Genomic DNA, 19710 nt, shown 5'->3' on the forward strand with positions numbered 1-19710 from the left:
GTAGACCCAGATGAAACGCCGCATGATGCATACTACAAACTATATACCTAGGCAGGAGTGTGATATTTTGTATTTTCATATAACTTTATAACTTTAAACTGCGAGGTTATTTTATAATCCTCAACCACTTAAGACGTTTACATAAAACTAGTTCTATGAACACTCACGTTTCATTTGGATTTAAATACTTAGATTCGTAAGTATTTTATCTTCCTCAATTATAGAGAGGATTCCTATTTAAAGGAGTGTGTATAGACATGAGAATCACATCTTGTGTTTTCATTGTGGTTATAAGTGTTGGACTATAAATCTATCTCAACTACAGGGAAAGCAGCTATTGAGAGTTAAACAATACTAGAAACATCAGCAGCAGCAACAACAACAACAACAATAAGATTGGTATTATTAACTACTTAGCGTTTTTAAAGACTGTCATTACAAGTTTTTAAATGTGTTTTTATACAGAATTTGTATTTTAAGGATCTTGACGTTATTGGAAATTTCGCACCAAATATTCCATATAATTGATAAGATCGTACACTTCTCGCAAGCATCGAAATAATCATGAGTGTTATTAGCAGTTATATGTTTAACATTCAATATGGTGTAATATTAGGCCATAGTGCTACACATTATATACAATTGTATGGTGTATAAAAGACACTCAGTGCTTAATAAGCCCTTTAATGAATTCAAAATAATTTTTAAAAAATGAAGACAATTATTACATGTAGTTGTAGGTTGCGGTCAATCAAAAGGGTCACAATACACGCCCCTCTGGCTGGGCCTTGTAAAATATCGCACTGCAGATACACCAGGGGTGGGGGGAGGAGGGGCTGGAAGTTAGAATGGTATAGGGATGGTAAATATGGCGTGTTTTTACTTAAAATGCCTAAACAGTCCTATATAATACAAGTAACAATATTTTCAACTGACAAAATTATTTTATTACAGCCATCAATTAATGTCCGAATTAATCCCTTAAAATATTGCAACTAAATATTGCAACATTGTCCACGCGGCTGAGATATAGCATTATCGATAAACAATAACATTTTCGTTAAACGCGTTGGAGAAACTAAACAAAATTGTCAAGATCATTAACTCACGTCGTAAACATGCCTTACTATAAATTGTTCATACACTTTTCCGACGTGAATAGATTTAATAGTCTAAAAAAAGCCTGCCTTCTGCCTCTGCACGGTGTTTATTTTATTTTATATTCTGCACAAGTTATACATTTATATTTTCGTTCCGCCGCATTAGCACCTTGTGATATGAACTAAGTCCAAAAAGGCAATCGTGAAACGTTATGAATTGTGTTCGTCGTCTGCAAGGTAACCATGGTGAACATGCCTGTCAGTCGACAATTATACTTAAAGCAAACAAAAAACCTGTACCAAATCGCAGAACGTTCAATTATTAATAGTTGACATCCAAGCTGTACGAATTATTCCAGAAATTCCGTTGAACTTTGAAAAATCGTTAGTTTTGATCGATATTGACTGACGCTCGGCTAATTAGCGCGAGGAGGCCAGATAAATGATGTAACACATAAGTGGATATTTACAACGTATGTAGTGAATACAAGGAGTACTGAATGATTAAAGATGGGCAGTTATGGTCAAAATAAAAAGGTTCAACCCTTTGTTTGCAAATTTTCAATGACAAATGAATACTTTATGTTGAACAATGTTAATTTCCATTTCTGGACCCCAGGATTTTGGTATTTTTGAATGTCGACAGACTAGTCTGAATTAGCACCATGTCCATTCTCGTTGTACTGCTGTGTTATCAAAGATCTGGGGCTTGTTATTTCAAAGATCATACGACATATTTAAGATTGAAAAGAATGAAACAACAAAACTGGAAAAAACTAATTATAATTACTATACTATTCTATACTCCTCTTCTAAAATTGTATCGTATATTTAATTGTTCTGCGACATTTGACTTAGGCGGACCCAGTTTGCTAGTACAAATCGGTCCCTTTAACCCATGTATGCATGATGCGGCGTCTCATCTGGGTCTGCGCTGTTTGCTTAACGGAAATTTCTGTAAGAAATATTCTAAATAAATAAATAAATATACTAGACATCCCTAATTTTGGAAATAAATTGATCCAATTTAGAAGGATGGGAGAGCTTAAATGGGTTAATTTGCTTGATACGCATCTCCCACTGCCGCTTGAAATCTGTTCTTGACTCACGAAGTAGAAATTGTATTCTCAACTGCGTGTGTGTATTCATTTAATTGTAGCGATGGTTTGAATGAACACTGTGGCAAGCTATTAACTCTCTTAATAACATTATGCAACAGACATTCTTATCTAAATGTCTAAAGGGGCAATATCTGCAAAATTACTAAGGAATACCAAATACTCGCGATTTACGTACATTTGATATAAGGCGTAAAAGGACATTATAAATCAAAGGTAATATACAAGACCTCATTGAATTAGTTTAGTAGTAAAACAATTTGATTTGTGGTAAAGTCTGCGTTTTAGTTAGTTCATGTACATAGAATTTAATCATTTGGCCCGCGTAAGGCAAAAAAGGGTCTTATGCCATATGCGATCAGCGTAGATTTACACGTACTTCCTGGTCCGTCTAATAAGGAGCTACGCTGTACGCTGTAAAGTCACACAAGGTTTCGTGGTCTCATAAGCGGACACTGTAGCTCCTGTCCAGACTGTGCGAAAGCGAAGGCTGGTCAGGAGCTGCCCTGGCCGCATATGGCATAAGAACCATTTTCACACGACGCAGTTAAATAAATAAATGCATATATGAACCCACCATGCAGTAGCTCGATAATTTAGTATACGGAGTCAGTTCGTCGAATTGATTTCTAGCACACGACCATCGGGTATTATTTAGTAACCCGGCTTGTGAATTATAACAGTACGTACTTATTTGCCAGTATGTTGATAGCATTGTTCTTGTTATACGTATTTACTGTCAGATATTTGTGCATGACATTCCCTATGCTTTATTATGCAACCGCCTGGTATATCAGTATGACAGCGCGTACACGTTTGTGTATTGAGTTCAGTTCCGATTTAAGATTGAGGTATGTTTTTATCATATATACTAACGGCTGGAAACGTGTGTACAAAAGTGTTCTTGTCGGAATTTTTCATACGATTGGATAGGCACCTTATTATTTTGATTTGTTTCGACGTTAGTGGAGTATAGTGACAAAAATAACATGTTAGTGAGTGGTTATTTTATAGTTAGGAAATACACTTATTTCTAGCAGTATACGGCAGTGCTTATGAATCGTGGCGCATTGAAGTAAGAGTAAAAGTTTACATTTGAACCACGTTCTAGAAAATCTGTCAGCCTTAATGAGCAGGGACGGCACCTTCCGGTATAATGAGCAGGGACGGCACCTTCCGGTATATTGTACTTTCTTTTCAAGGAGGTCACTTCTAAAGGAAATCGAAGCCTATAATCGAAGCCTATAATCGAAGTCTATAATCGAAGCCTATAATCGAAGTCTATAATCGAAGCCTATAATCGAAGTCTAGAATCGAAGCCTATAATCGAAGTCTATGCGGAAAGTGTCGTCCCTGATGAGCGTTTGACAACTGCACAGGCTAATCAGGAAGGACAGTTTACATACATGCATTAAGCCCAGTTTTCCCAAAACAAGGCTCGTTTAATTTATGTGATGTTATTTATTGTGATCTGACCGTGTTTACGTATATGATACATTTCGCAAATTATCGCTAATTTTAAGCGTACTCTTGCTGTTACATATTCTACTGATAATCGATAGTAGTTGGCATAGAAACAGCCTTTGTCACCAATGTGGTCGCATCGCAATTGAAAAATGAAAACCGCCGGTATTAATTTATTGCGATAGAAAATAGCCATTACCCGGGAAAATTGACGACAAATTAAACGAGATAGAAATGTTTGCACACTGCTGGGCGGGAGGTGGAAAGCTTTATTGATTACTGATTTCTAACTAAGTGTGCTGGAAATAGTTATGATCTATACAAATTATGCGAGCATTGCTGATAGCGCAATGATATATTATTTATATATTTAAAAATGCAGCAATATATTTAACCATGTCACAGTATGTTGGGGGGGGGGGGGGTATTGTGTGCTGCGGGATCAAATATACTAGGACAATATCCGAGCCTGTCGGGGAAAGGTGGCTAACATTTGGCTTTTGTTGATTTTCAACAAATCAGACTGGTTGGACTTCTTCTTGATACCTCAAGACAAAAAAAAATCGATGTAATAAGGAAAACATAAGTAGCCGGGACTTCAGCTTAGAGTCGAAGCTTTTGACCGATCGTTTTAATTACTCTAACACTGACTTTGCCGGCGTTGGTATACTCCATACGTATGCGTATATAAGGATGATTATTCTCATATGATTTGACATGCATTTGCATGATTTTCACTTGACCTGCGGTAAAATTGCAAAATTGGTGAAACATAAAAACTCAATTTGCTTTTTCATATTCTAAGTCTAGATAGGCGCTGCATGTGGTATGCACAAATTATGTTCACGCGCATGTAAAAAAAAAGGATGACATTTGTCCCATTTTGATCCGTACAGAACGCGATTGATCCGGTTAGCGCAGTGGTTGTAATACGCTCATATTGATAACTCGGGTTCAATGTCCGCTTCCGGCGCATGTGAGTTTGGTTGATGGTCACAATCACGGAGAGGTGGGGCTTCCTTCAGGTTTCCTACCAGTATGCATCCCCAATCTCAAAGCACAATACCATGCACAATACACCAACATATTTAAATATATTTGCACAATAGCTATTCATCGCTGCAATAAGTCAAAATTCATTCCATCTTTATGAGTTTAGTAGTCTATTAAGTTCATTAGGTAGATGCGTTCTTTTTCCGAACATAGTGCAGCCTTGAAAGGACCTGGGTCCTAATAAACTTCGAAATACCCACGTACACTAGTGGGTCACAATTGAATAGTATTCCTTGTCCATTACGGTTACATATTAAACCATATATTATAGGTACTTTCTATCGTTACAAAAATGTGAAATAAAAGACGACGATGTTTGAATAATATGAGTCGCGTTCTGAGAAAACTGGGCATAATGCATGTGCGTAAAGTGTTTTCCAGATTAGCCTGTGCAGTCCGCACAGGCTTATCAGGGACGACACTTTCCGTTTTTATGCTAATTTTAAGTTTCAAGGAAGTCCCTCCCTCTACGAAAATCAAGTTTAGGCGGAAAGTGTCGTCCCTGATTAGCCTGTGTGGACTGCACAGGCTAATCTGGAATGACACTTTACGCACATGCATTAAGCCCAGTTTTCTCAGAACAAGGCTCCTATGATATCAGTCTCAAACAGGTAAAACTCATGTCATCTTATTAATTCACAGATATGAAATATATGATTTGTTGGAAAAAACCAAACGGGGGTTAACAATTGATTAATGTCTTTTGTCATTTTTATTATTTTATTTTTCAGACTAAACCTTCAAAATTTCGGTCTCGCCGCTGCCTTTGGTTGACATGGACAGTAATTCCAGAGGTATATCAAATGAATGTACATATATACAGTACATGTGATTTCTTTGCCCAAAATTACAGCCTCTTACAGGTTGTTTCCCAAAAGCAAATAGTAACTTTTCTTTCCCCAAAATATCTGACTAAAATTTCTCAAAAAAAGATGCCAAACATTTCCGATAAACTCAATAATTGGTTTATAGAGTTTATTATACAGCGATATTATTCCGTAACCTTCATAATATAAATTTTAAAAAATCAGTTAAATATGCATTCATTAACAATTGGAATACTGTTATTTATAATCATTTCAATAATGTTTAATTTTTCCCAACTTCTTGTTTTTTTGCGCTAATTTTCCCAATTCAAAAGGCTCGGGCTGCAAAATATACAGCAAAGAAAAAAAAATAACTGAGGACATATTGGGAATCCTATGTAAACGCTGTTTCCTAGGCTACATTTATTTTGCAATGCTTATAGCAACGGACGTTTACCACAAACTTTTCCGTGTTTCACTTCATATCAGTTTTTGGTTCACAATATTGCATGATTTACCATTCAAATACAAATTGACCGTAGACCATCGGCGATTTTCATATGTTTTTATGCCCCCGAAGGGTGGCATATAGTTGTTGAACTGTCCGTAAGTCCGTCCGTCAGTCCGTCCGTCCGTCCGAAAACTTTAACATTGGTCATATCTTTTGCCATAATGAACATAGCAACTTGATATTTGGCATGCATGTGTATCTTATGGAGCTGCACATTTTGAGTGATGAAAGGGTAAGGTCAAGGTTATCCGTCAAGGTCAAAGGTCGAATATATGGTTTCAAAGCGGCGCAGAATTTTCGTAAAGTGTCGTTCTAGATTAAACTATGCAGTCCGTTCAAGATAATCATGGACGACATTTTCCTTTTTAACTGGATTTTCGCTAAGAATAGACTTCCTGGAAATGCAATGTACACTTCATGCGAAAAGTGTCTCGCAGATCAGCATTCGCTTATTAGTTAAGCCCCTTTTTCTTAAAACACTGGGCATAATGCATGTGCGCAAAGTGTCATCCCAGATTTGCCTGTACAATCTGCACAGGCTAATCAGGGACGACACTTTCCGCTCTTATGACATTTTTCGTTTAAATGAAGTCTCTTTTTAGCAAAAATCCAATTAAGCCGGAAATTGTCGTCCCTGATGAGACTGTGCGGACTGCATAGGCTAATCTGGGACGACACTTTACGCACATGCATCATGCCCAGTTTTCTCAGCACGCGACTCAATTAAGCCCCTTTTTCCCAGAGCACTATTCAAATACTTGTACACGAATTGTTGCATGTTCACTTTGGTCACGTGAAACTTAAACCCATACTAAATAATATCCCGGCAACAATTCAAATCGCGCCATTTTGATGTTGCAGGTAAAGAAGGGCGGGAGGAGCCGGAAGCGGAACAGGGCTGTTGCGGCTACGTGCTGACGGGTGTTTCCATCTTCATCCTCATCATCTTCTTCCCTTTCTCCCTCATCTGTTCACTAAAGGTAAGCCGTAGAGCGGCGGGCTAAAAGCATTTATATTATCCATATACAATTACCCTGCCATACTCGCTAGCCCACTTACACGCTGTAATAGCACTTGTCTGATTTTAAGAGAAATAAGTGAGCACTCTATGCAGACGAAGGACGATTACTTATAAGTCCGAAAATAAGCTACTAAAATGTACCAACATATTTAAGACAACGTATTTGTGTTCATGTTCTGCTGTAACTGTTTCAAAATGACATGCATGGAGACAAGCAACAACAGCAAAGGGTGTTGCTTTCATAATTTAGTAAGTGCATAGTCCATACCATACTGTTGTTCGAGTAATTGTATGTATATCATAACCTACATACAAATACAGTGTGTTTTGTATATTTACTCTGCATGTGTTTGCTTAAGTCTTGCAAGTGGTCTTAGTTAGTTTATTAAAGCGTTTTTTATCTCTATAACAAACCCGCCCAAAACCAGTTGAATCTAGTGTCTTATATTCAAATTAGAAATGTTATTGAACTCTGAATTCCGAAATGCGTTTGAAAGGAGCATGACATAAGTAACCTTTTCTTACCTACCGATTGTATTGATTTAAGTTTTAAATTTCTATGAACTTGCCGGTGTAAAGTTCATGCTTTCTCGACTTTTTCAATCTAGTTGCAATGAGATCGATCGCTTAAATTTTGTCTCCCTGAGTAAAAGTGATAATGGCAAATATATTGATACAAGATTTCGGTTATGGGGTCGATGGTCGTGATTAGGACTGTCACGATTCACCGGTATACCGGTATATCGCGGTGCATGTCGTGAAAAAAATCGCACCGCGGTACAGCGTTGCGCACCGGTTTTTTAATATTATATGAGCACAGATATAAATACATAACATAATTATTTTGATATAGATATCGTTTTGAAAACTGTAGAAGTGATTCAAAAGGGCTTAATAAATAATCCGTTAATATCCAGGTCAAGCAAGCGCTTCCACTTGTAGATGTTTTACTTTCACGTTTAAAACACGGCGATGTATGGGTCCAAACCTTTTTGGAATTTGGGACCGATTTCCTTTGCAAATAAGTTCATAATTATCAAAAAGATGTTTATTCTATTTCTTATTTTCTTTCTTTAGTATATCGATCGTTCAAAGCATGGCACTTCCGAATCATGTTATCTTAAGATTCTGAATAAGTCGAGGAAAAGTCAGAACGCTACGGATTTTCAATACTGGGCCCGCTGACTCCGCATTTTAAACATGTCCTTTAAGCGTTCGATTTACACAGATCGTAGTCACATCTATTGTAAACAACATGGCGGACATAAAAGACGCGAATAACAATAACAATGAGTTTAAAATTGTAAAAAACAAGAAAGCAAAAAGTGACATTTGGCAACATTTTGGCCTGAAACTCAATACAAAGATAAATCAATTAGTTGATAATGTTGCCGTCTGTAGCCACTGCAATCTGGACGTTAAAATGAGTGGTGGAGGTACCTCAAATCTGAGAACCCACATCGATCGCCGTCATCCGAATCTCAGCAGGGCTACTAAATCCAGTACGTCAAAGGCAACAGATGAAGAGGATGAGACAAAACATGTGGTTAAAAAGCAAAAAACCCTTGATGGTATGTTTGGTTCTAAATATCCCTTTAATTCCGACAGAGCCATGTGCATCACTAGATCTATTGGCAAATATATAATTGATGACATACGACCAGTATCTGTTGTCGAAGGAACAGGGTTCAAAAAGATGATTATGACTTTGGATCCTCGGTACACAATCCCAGGTCGAACATACTTCTCCCAAACATTGATTCCCAATATGTATCAAGAGACAGCAGTCCGAGTTAAGTCTAGTCTCTCCAATGCCAAGACAGTTGCATTAACCACAGATGGATGGACCAGCCGAGCTCATATGTCATATATCACCGTCACATCTGCCCACATTACACCAGAGTGGAAACTTGAGAACTTTGTTCTTCAAACACGCAGTATGCCAGAGAGCCACACTGGTCTAAACATTGCAAATGTTGTGAGAGATGCCATATCAGAGTGGTGCATCACTACCCCCAACCCCCCACTAGTTTCTGACAATGCAGCAAATATGACAGTTGCGGCTAGGGAACTTGGCAGCCAACCACACATTGGTTGCTTCGCTCATACACTCAATCTTGGTGCGCAGAAAGCCCTGAAGATTACTTCCGTCTCAAGGATACTAGGGCGTGTTCGGAAACTTGTCGGGTATTTTCACCGTAGTACTACAGCAGCAGCAGTACTGTCAGCAAAAACCAATCTTTTAGGTATGAAAAACTTAAAGTTGACCTGCGATGTTCCTACACGCTGGAACTCTGCCGCTGACATGTTGGAACGGTACCTCAAGTTGCAGCCTGCTGTTTATGCAACACTTTTGTCACCAGAAATAAGTCGCCACATAGACCATGAGACAAGCATGTTGAATGAAGCAGACACAAAACTGGCAGAGGACATAGTGAAATGCCTGTATCCGTTGAAGGCAATAACAGAAGCAGTCTGCACAGAGAGTATGCCAACAGTTTCAGCTATCATTCCGCTCATACAGAAAGTCCAACAGAATATGGCATTGATAGGCACAGACTCCCCTATGTCACGATCTATCAAGGAGGCCGTCCTAAGTGACTTGAACACTAGGTACCATAAAATGAAAACAACTTTATACTATATTTAAACCATTTTTATGTTAATTTCAAAATAATTTGGTTATTGCTTTACAATTAACAATTATCAAATTTTTATTTTGTGATAAATTAATAGAATGTAAACTGAAAAACTATAAATAAAAATTGATCAAATTAGTTATCAGTAAAAAGAGAATGATAATTTTAAAACATGTCTGCATGAATTGTGAGCAACCAGAAAAGTATTGTTATCATTCTGCAGGTACACCAGTGAGGAGCTTCAGAATTTCCTGTCTGAGTGCACTCTTCTGGATCCACGTTTCAAGACCACTTACTTGACACCAGAGGCTATGGAGAACACCTACCATCGCTTGGCGCTGTTGTTACAATCTGGGGATGGAAAGGTAGGGGTTACAAAGCTACAAAACAAAACATACTGCATTACTGCTTCTGCTATTACTATTTCGCATGATAAATAGTGAAAATAATAATGCCGGATAAATGATAATATTGATTATAATATTAGAACACATTTTATAAAGGGAAGTCAGTATTAAGTAAAGTGATAAAACAGAGCAAAATATTTTTATCAGCATTGATGCATCAAAGAAATGTATACAACAAAAAGCTCTAGCAATGAAAAGAAAATCCGATTGTTTCAGGTACACGTTCAAGCTGACACCCAGGCTCCTACCCCTGGACAACATATTCCTCCACATCCTGTGCTTCCCGAGAGGCCAAATACCAGCCAATCACCATCTCCTACTGAGACATCTGATGAAGGTATAAACAACAAGTGCACTATGCAGCAGTTACAGTAAAATGTCAAATGTACTTTATTCAACCCAAAAATTTAAGGTGATTTTTTTATATATTAACCTGTTAACTTATGCCTGCTTTTATAAAGTAAAAAAAATGTTGCAAATCATACTTTATAATTTTAAGAACTGGTATATATTTGTTTATTATAACATTTCATATTTCAGAGAATGCAGCCAAATGTCAGCGGTCCTCAGACTCCTCAAAGAAAGTTGGTCTTGCAGCTATATTTGACTTTGAGAATGTTGAAGAGGCCACAGCCGCCAAGCCCATGTCCTTGCAGGAGAAAATCGAAGAAGAAATAAAACAATATAAGCTAATGAATCAGATAAGCATAGAAAGCAACGCATTAGACTGGTGGAAGAAAAACTGTATCCAGTTCCCATTACTTGCCTCTGTCGCAAAACAACGCCTGTGCATACCAGCAACATCTGTGCCAGCTGAACGCGTGTTCAGCTCAGCCGGTGATATTGTAACTGCCCAAAGGGCGTCCTTGGCTCCAGAATTGGTTGACATGTTGTTATTTTGTAAAAAGAACTGTGATTTGTGATAATTTCTGTCCATTTTCTTAGGTTATGTGATGATTACATATGGACAGTTTAAAGTTAAATCATCATTGTTCTTCATTATAGCGTTATCTTAACGTTCTAGTCATAAAAAGGTGTTTTCAAAAGAGTGTTTTTTCGATAGAGAGTATGACTACTTCTATCAAGTTTATTACAGTTTCTTTTACAGTTTTATTGTTTTCTGATTATTGAGTTTAATAAAGTTTGTAAAACTTGTTATTCTGCTGTTTTCTTCACAGATACATATTCTGTAAAATACCGCGGTACGTACCGCGATACAGTGTTGCCGTACCACGATATACCGCGGTACGCTCACGGCGTATCGTGACAGCCCTAGTCGTGATACTGATGCTGCTTCTGACGATGATGATGAAAATGATAATAATCAGTTATGTCTTTCTTTACTTGGGGCCGAATATATAGGCCCGTTATCCCAAGGGAATGTATGTAGATTTGGGTAGATTTTGGCCCCATTGTTACGATGTTTCTGTACACTGACCCCTGATTGTTGTCTCCAGATCGTGCAGGAGTACGAGCGAGCTGTCATCTTCCGGTTGGGTCGGGTCCTTTCCGGGGGAGCCAAGGGACCAGGTACGTGACGTTATGTCCACTTTAAAAGGAAATTTTATAACACATGTGTAGCAACAGTTGCGGGGCGTTTTCATCGTAGTCAAGATACAACTATTAGTATAGTATAATACATGTAGTCCATTATTGTCTGAAGTTAAAATCAATCAAAGCTCTTTATTTTCTTAAAATGAAATGTATTTTACAATACAAAATACTTTTGATTGTATCTTTAAATGTTGTTTTTAAATTTAAAACTTCACCATTTAGTATGACGTCACATTTTAAGTGCACAGCGTCCTTAAATGGCTACCGAATAAATTTGCGTTGGCATAAAACTTAAGTTGTGTTGTTTTGTGTTTTTAATGTAAAGCTGTAGCCATAAGAAGGCTACGTCTCCCCAGAGAATTTAAGCAGTTTCCTTCAAAATTAAAACTAGGTCATGGGGACGTCATTCCCCATTCCTGTAGCAGTTTCATCGTGTGGGCTTGACGCGCTATTTTTCACCATATTTAAAGTTCCTTCCACTCCTCCCAGCCTTACAAAAACTTTTTGGCCCAGGTCTGTTTTTCCTGATGCCCTGCGTTGACACGTGTAGATGTGTCGACATGAGGACCTTCTCCTATGATATTCCACCACAAGAGGTATGATTTAGCGAGCAAACATGCCATCTATCATTATAGCTAGAAAAAGGGATGGTAAAGAAAAATGAACTACTAGTCGAGTAATCGTTTTTCATTTTGTCGTATAAATTCGAATATTCTACTAAACATATTGGTTATGTTGATTATAATAGATAGAAATATTGCTTTTTGGATCATTTTAGCTTGAAATATAGATTATATGCATCATCTCATTCGAATATAATTGTTTGGTAAAATGCAACATTGAATGATTCCATTCAAGATTGCTTTAATGTTAGCCAGATTTGATACCTTGTGTAGAACTGTTTGCTATACATGTGATTTTTTCATTTGCCAAACTGAAAGCGGTTTCGATTATTGATAGATAAAATACTGGAAATTGTCTCAAAGGTTTCATAACTAGTTATATTTGTTACATGCATTTGAAAATGTTGCGTTGTGAGACAGATACGGTAGAATGCATTGAGTTGTAGTTTGTTTGTTGTCACTGTTACTATATGCTTACTTAAATAAAACATGCATCAATTGCGATTTCTTCACACAATCCCGCGGATTGTGATACTCACTGTGTGCCCAGAATCATTTTTTGAGATCGATGTTAATTTAAGGAGATTAAGGTTTTAAGGATATAAGGTTAATCCAACGACTAATCCAATCGTCAGCCATCGTCCAATCGGTAACAATTGTAAATTACCATCCAATTCACGTTGAGTATAATGTATTTTCGTTTGGTGAAAAGTTTCGTATCAACCAATGAAAGCGTATCTTTTTTAAGCTAGTTCAATCGCGTTTCGTGATGGAATCCGAAATGTTGCCTTCAGATTATATAGCTTATATAGATTATATAGCTGGTTATATTTGTTGATTGTATCATTCGAATGGAGATACATCAACCGCGTTAGTTGAAAGTTTTGAATTCGGAAACCAATAATAGCCCCGTTACACCGGACTGGCGTCCTTACGGCGACCTAAGACTGTGTTTCAAGCAATTTCTGATTGTCGAAATAAGGACGCTAATGACTTTTTCGGTAAAAATGCTGTTTGTCGCCTTCCCGTCACACCAGCGTCCTGGTTTATGGCGTTCTGCGCGTCCTCACGGCGTCCTTAATACGTCCCTGGCGACCTTACCGCGTTCGTAGTGCGTCCTTACGGCGACCAAAGCCGACCATACGTGGTCTGAGCGGCGTCCTTAGCGTTCTTATTCCGACCATAGTCGTTCTGAGGACGCACTAGACGTACAAAGGACGTACTAATGTCGCAATAAGGTCGCCGTACGGTCACCTTGCAGTCAATGATCATTTTCTGTGGGTTTGAGTGGCGGCCACACGACGTCCATGGCGACCTTACAGCGACCCTACGAAGTCTCTACTACTACTACTGCGTCTTTACGGCGTCCCTTCGCTTTTACGATATTTTTGTTTAAAGAAAGTCTCTTCTAAGTTAAAATCTAGTTAAGTCGGCTATTTTGGGACGGCATTTAACGCACAAGCATTAAACCCCCTTTTCACAGAGCACGGTTTATTTGCATTAAACGGCAATAACGTAATATTTATCATCAAATAAAACGCGGATTTTATTCTTTAAATCGCATTAGCAACTCGCTATACTTGATCAAATATTCTGCGTCACGTCACTGTGTCGTTTGCTCACATGAGAGGTGGCAAATGTCCAAATTATGGGTTGCAAAATGTTCAGTTTTGAAATGACGCAGATAGCGCGCATATATATAGATTAAACTGTGTATTGTGTACGACCACCTCATTGCATGAATGTAAACACGTCATTGACTACAAGATATGCGTATAATAAAACTTTTGAAATACGAACCAGTGAACTAATATCCAGAAACCATTTTAACAAAAACCTTGTCAAATGTTCGTCATCGTAAATTATATGTATAACATTTCAACATGTTGTGTTTAAAACGTACTGTAACTCAATTAATTCTGCTAATTATTTGTTATCATTATGTACTTTTATTAATTGTTTGACTCACTTATCGAATTGTGGTTTGAAGGATTGTTTTGTTCAAAAAATGCTTATAAAAAAAAAGGATTTTTTTTTCTATTTCATCCAATTCGATATTTACTAATCACAAGCACACTTAATGTTAAGCCTCGTTCTGGGAAAACGGGGTTTATTTCGTGTGCGTAAATTGATGTCCCAGATAAGCCTGTGCAATCTGCACATGTTAATCAAGGACGACACTTTCCGCCTAAACTGGATTGTCGCTAAGAAGGCACTTCCTTGAGACGAAATATGCCATAAAAACCGACTGCACCACGGACTTATCTGTGACGTCGCTTTTCGCATATGCATTAAGCCCCGTTTTCCCAAAGCGAGAGTCGAATAGATTTTTTATGTTGTCATTGTTTAGGTTAGGGCACTGATGTTGCTTGATCCATGCTTTTAGGTTGTCATCGGAACGCCGACATGATTTTGAAACGTCATCCGAATTTTCTTCTTGATGCAAATTTTTTTTCTGTATAGTCTGCGAGTCGGTTATTCGATGTATAAATGCGCTTTGCTCACGAAGAAATTTAGTTTATATTTACATGCATAAGTAATCTAGCTGCGTCATGCCATGTATTTCTTTTAAAATGAAAGTCCTTCCGACAAACACGGTTCATTCGTCCGTTTGTCCGAGTGCTTTTTAACCGATAATATTCAACGCTGTCGTCAGTTTTATTTGCGATGGTTTGATGTACACCGTGTTAAGAAGTTGACGCTCTTAGAATCCGAAATCTGTCGATTCATTATGATTAAGCATCGGCTGTGATATTTTCATCCAACATTTGTTCTTTTAGGTAACACATTTACGTCTACAAGTTTTTACCATTCTGAAACGCTTAATACACATATATTATGTTATTTTAATATAAATTGATATTAACGAAATTTCGGATATCGTTGCAGTACCAAATGTATTCGTATTTCGGATTTTTTAGCGGTATTTATTGGTAAACGGTTTTATTTCGCGCCGTTTTGACGGTTTTATTTCGCGCCGTTTTGACACCATGTTGGCACTTAGTTGCTCACTAACTTCACCCTTTTTCGGTATGTAGACTTTACTTATGTACGCTTGATTTCTGAGTTTTATTTACCCGATCTGTGTCAAGATTCCAAACCATTTGATGCTATACCATTGAAATGATTCATAAAACCGTGTCCAACAAAAGAAGAGAAAATTTAAAAAATAATACAGTATGCAATTGGATACAATACATATTTGCGCAAATAAAATAAGTCTCCATAACATAACTGCGTTTTGCCTATAGCAGCACTCTTCGTAACTCTTTGTGAACTCTGTGATCTTTTAATCACGTTAAGTGCTAGTTAAATTTCCAACTTTCCGATCGTTTCTATAGCAACAGGTTGTGGATCTTGACAGATCAGAATGTTGTTTGCCTGTCCACGTTTTGGTCCTCGTTTGTCGGCGACATTCGGTAGTTTCCGTTTTAGTTCGTAGAGCTCCGACGGAGTAGGGGCTACTTGTTTTAAACAAACTAAACGCAATACGAGCCAATACGGAAAATATCGAGTGTCTTTAAAACCAAGGAACGTTGCTGATATTCAAATCTATTTGTTTTTGTTTAAACATGTTTAAAAACATTTTGAAATTAATTTGGAATTCACTTAGTCCTCGCTTCTGATCGAAGTTAAAGTAAATGAATAACTTTATATTTTTAGATTCTGTCACGTGACTCGGTGACCGTCGCAGTTGATGCGGTGATATACGCACGCATTTTTGACGCGACGCTGTCAATAATCTGTATAGAGAATGCTCAGAGTTCGACGCGCCTCCTTGCGGCCTCTACGCTTCGGAATGTACTGGGGACCAAATCACTCTCGGATATTCTCACGGACCGCGAAAGTATCGCAAGTCAGATGCAGGTTCGTTTATATTCATGGATGGTTATTTCAATATGACTGCTGAGGCTTTTGTAGGTACTCTCGAGTCCTTTTCTTGGGAAGAACCAGTACTTCATGTCTTTTTGGCATGGAGACATCGAGAACGCTCACAGAATGGGGATCGATCCACATATATCGACATTGCTATTAAGCCACCTTTATATATTTAGGGTTGTCAGGCATTGATTGCTAACTTTCATGTAGTTAGAGTTGTCGACATAAATGTTTAAAACTAATTCAGTGGTAATGACAAAAATAATTATTAGAGTTTCGCTTTCTTATGTAGACTAAGTAAAAGATAATTATCCTTGATGTAAAGAAAATAAACAAAAGTGTACAAGAAATCAATGCGCAGTAGTTGGTATTTACACAGACTATAGTCATAAAACCAAATATGCACTAAATGTTGTCGGTGTGATACTAATAGTCCAAACATTTGCATTTGAATTTAAAGTGTTAAACGAAGGGAGACAACTAGAATTAATTTTTGTTGCACTTACATTATCATAGTTTTCCTTGTTCAGGTTTGGATATTGATGTAAACATTTGTGAGTTTAAGTGTAAAAACTTCCTTCCAAACTTGAGTTATTTAGCGACAACTTGTTTTCTGGGTTTAGTAAGAGTGGCCTTATTGTATAATTGAGCCGTGCTCTGTGAAAAAGGGGTTAATGCATGTGCGTAAAGTGTCGTTCCAGATAAGCATATGAATGTCACACAGGCTAATCAAGGACGACACTTTCCGCTTTTATGGTATTTTTCGTTTACATAAAAATCTTGTTTGCAAATATCCAGTTTAGGCGGAAAGTGTCGTCCCTGAATAGCCTGTGCGGACTGCACAGGCTAATCTGGGACGACACTTTACGCACATAAATTAAACCACCTTTTCACAGAGCACGGCCCAACTTGTTTGGGCTGCATTCGGGATTAGTTCGGTGAAGATCAAGGCCACTGTTTCTTAAAAAACTAAAATGCTTCCTTTTAATTAAAATTGGGTATTTTTCTGAACTTTCGTATGCTGGTAGCTTACACGCAGACCTTGCTCGTGAATACATTAAGGGCCAGTTGGATCACTGCAAGGTCACCGTTTCTTAAAATGTTAAACCTGTTTCCGCTTAATGAATTATGTTTGGATATAAGTATTTCAATAAAATTGTATTTGCTGGTTGCTCACATGCACTTTGAAAATATGTATTCATAGCATTGCATTTGTTCATGTTTATTTACTAGAATGCTAACTATTTCGTGTCATCTGTTCACAAACGAGCATAATTCTTATACTTCCTGTGGTTCATTTTAATGTTTTACAGCATATACTGGATGAGGGCACCCATCCGTGGGGTGTGAACATCGAGAGGGTTGAAATGTACGTATATTTGTTTTCAATAAAAAATGACTAGAGTGCGGTGATGTATTGGATTGGGGCTTATCCTTTCTGGTGGTCGGACCACGTGCCCACTCCACTCGAGGAAAGTTCACAAAAAAACTCTCACAATCAATTCTATTTCTTGAAAGCCACAATCAAAGATATATTTCTTGAAAGAAAACTGGCGGACGCGAAAGTGGCCCAATAGGGCGATGCAAATGAGCTTTGATTTATTGATTTTACATCAATAAAATAATTGTGTCCGAAAATAAAATTAAAAAGGCCCTAAATAATTAAATAAATAGAATAATTGTAATGTACTGTTAATTAATTGATTTTAAAGAATAATGGGGACGATGCATAATGCAAAATTACCGAATCGCTGCATTTTTTCTTCAGGAAGGATGTCCGACTTCCGGTTCAGATGCAGAGGGCCATGGCGGCGGAAGCGGAGGCCACGAGGGACGCGAGGGCCAAGGTGATCTTGGCGGAAGGAGAGATGAAGGCCTCCCGTTCCCTGAAGGAAGCCGCCGACATAATGAGCCAGTCGCCGGCGGCCATGCAGATCCGGTACCTGCAGACGCTGCACGTCATTTCCGCTGAAAATAACTCCACAATCATTTTTCCTCTGCCTATCGACATCTTGTCGGTTGCGACGAAAACAGGGGCTGGGGGAGGCTATAGCAGACCGGCTATTCAGGCGCCTCCCGTTAGAAAAGTAGAGCCCGTGCAGCCAGCGATAGCGGAAGTGAAACAGGAGGAATCGAAATCACCGATGAAAACGGACGTGGTTTTCGAGAAGCAGTCAGATGCGACAGTCGAAAGGGATCGGTCGGAAATCCCCGATCCTGCCGTTTACGATGAGCCGGAAAAGGAAACATTACTCGTGTCTGAGTTGACCCGAAGCGATCTGATGGCGAAATGACCGATTCCGAGTCTACCGGGTACTCCCGACGAAACGACGGCGCTCTAGGCACGGCTGTTGTTACGTTAGATTGGAACCGGTTGAAGTTACGTCGCACTCACGCGTTACCCAGATTTAGACGGTGCTCGCTGTAAATTTTTAAAAGATCCTGTGTAATAAACGTTTGAGCATCTAAGTGAACTCATTGTTCAAAAATATTTGTTTCGTCAGAACAGCATGATCTAACAATGAAAATACGTTATCCATGAAGTTGTTTGTGCCTTATCTGATTAATACAAAAATGCTGCTGTAAAAGAACCTTTCGCAGTGCTATGATAATTACATTTTAAGACATTATTGTGTTTGTAGAATAATTTCCTTTCGGCTTAATCACATGGACATCGTTCTCGGAAAACGGGGCTTACTCCATGATTGAAAAGTTTCGTCCCATTAAATTATTGTATTATTATGTATCAGTTTTATTTGCGATCTCATGTCTTTTTATTGTTTATCAGCAGTATTAAGACTTAAACAAGGGATTTCACAACGTGCATCGACTTTTAATTCACGTCAGCCCGCAATAAACGTTTTTGACAAAGCTGTCCTGAAAATGTATCGAATAAAATCTGATAATAGTTTATGGCCTGCCAAACGTACTAACAGTATTTTTTATTATTTCTGAATGTCAACAAAATTAATACACTCCCATTAGTTTCTCGATTTTATTTTCCACACAAATGTCCATATTTGCTTCGTTAACTGTTGCGCTTTTATAGACTGTGATAATAGTAGCTTTAGCTTCATTGTAACAGTACAGGTTGCTTGTTTATTTATTGTACCCTGTTTCATTTAGGTTCATTAATGCAATTGAGTATTATATCTTAGTTTTTCTTTTTTTTTGTTCAAATAAATAGTTACCTTCACGACTATCTGTTAATATGTTTGGTTGCAAAAAAACTAAATCTGGTAAATATTGCACATGACAAACCATGTACAACCAACTGAGCTCTTTGCATCGATTTGATCGGCGTCATTTTATTAAATAAGCGTCAATGTTTCTTATTTGACTAACGAAATAAACTTTTCGATAAAAAAGTTTTTAGCGAAAAAAACAACATTTCGAGTAATGCTTGCATTGAGATCGTTCCGATTTTGGCTTCAGACGTCTCATCAAACCGGTACGGCCTGTGTTCAGATATATTTATTGTTTTCTTTAAGTTAAAGATGTATAATGTATTTATATGTCAAGTTGTCTATTATTG

The 19710-nt window shown here is 37.8% G+C and overlaps 3 protein-coding genes across 3 annotated transcripts in view; all 3 read left to right on the top strand.

Annotated features, from left to right (window-relative positions):
• Positions 1-202: 202 nt before the first annotated feature.
• Positions 203-18469, top strand: LOC127838155 (stomatin-like). The gene is made up of 8 exons (XM_052365732.1): positions 203-399; positions 5467-5529; positions 6914-7032; positions 11577-11649; positions 12187-12269; positions 15960-16163; positions 17489-17544; positions 17944-18469. The coding sequence occupies exons 2-8, from the start codon at positions 5511-5513 to the stop codon at positions 18467-18469; spliced, it is 1080 nt and encodes a 359-aa protein (XP_052221692.1). The 5' UTR covers positions 203-399; positions 5467-5510.
• LOC127837385 (stomatin-like) overlaps positions 3001-19710 on the top strand; it is a 105474-nt gene continuing 88764 nt past the window's right edge. Inside the window, exon 1 of the mRNA XM_052364392.1 lies at positions 3001-3069. The gene's annotated coding sequence lies outside the window, so the exon portion shown is untranslated. The remainder of the gene's footprint in view (positions 3070-19710) is intronic.
• Positions 8346-11217, top strand: LOC127837366 (E3 SUMO-protein ligase ZBED1-like). The gene is made up of 4 exons (XM_052364337.1): positions 8346-9686; positions 9936-10077; positions 10336-10456; positions 10660-11217. Exons 1-4 carry the CDS (start codon positions 8497-8499, stop codon positions 11040-11042), a joined length of 1836 nt encoding a protein of 611 aa, XP_052220297.1. The 5' UTR covers positions 8346-8496; the 3' UTR covers positions 11043-11217.

This window comes from Dreissena polymorpha, chromosome 7 (genome assembly GCF_020536995.1).
Source record: "Dreissena polymorpha isolate Duluth1 chromosome 7, UMN_Dpol_1.0, whole genome shotgun sequence".
NCBI lineage: Eukaryota > Metazoa > Mollusca > Bivalvia > Myida > Dreissenidae > Dreissena > Dreissena polymorpha.

What these genes read in the sequence shown, in the direction of transcription:
- LOC127838155 (XM_052365732.1), top strand. An exon ending in GTATCGCAAGTCAGATGCAG is followed by an intron (nt 16,164 to 17,488) that starts GTTCGTTTATAT and finishes AATGTTTTACAG; the next exon opens with CATATACTGGATGAGGGCAC. An exon ending in AACATCGAGAGGGTTGAAAT is followed by an intron (nt 17,545 to 17,943) that starts GTACGTATATTT and finishes TTTTTTCTTCAG; the next exon opens with GAAGGATGTCCGACTTCCGG.
- LOC127837366 (XM_052364337.1), top strand. Translation starts at nt 8,497, where the DNA reads ATGAGTGGTGGAGGTACCTCAAATCTGAGAACCCACATCGATCGCCGT. An exon ending in CTAAGTGACTTGAACACTAG is followed by an intron (nt 9,687 to 9,935) that starts GTACCATAAAAT and finishes ATCATTCTGCAG; the next exon opens with GTACACCAGTGAGGAGCTTC. An exon ending in TACAATCTGGGGATGGAAAG is followed by an intron (nt 10,078 to 10,335) that starts GTAGGGGTTACA and finishes CGATTGTTTCAG; the next exon opens with GTACACGTTCAAGCTGACAC.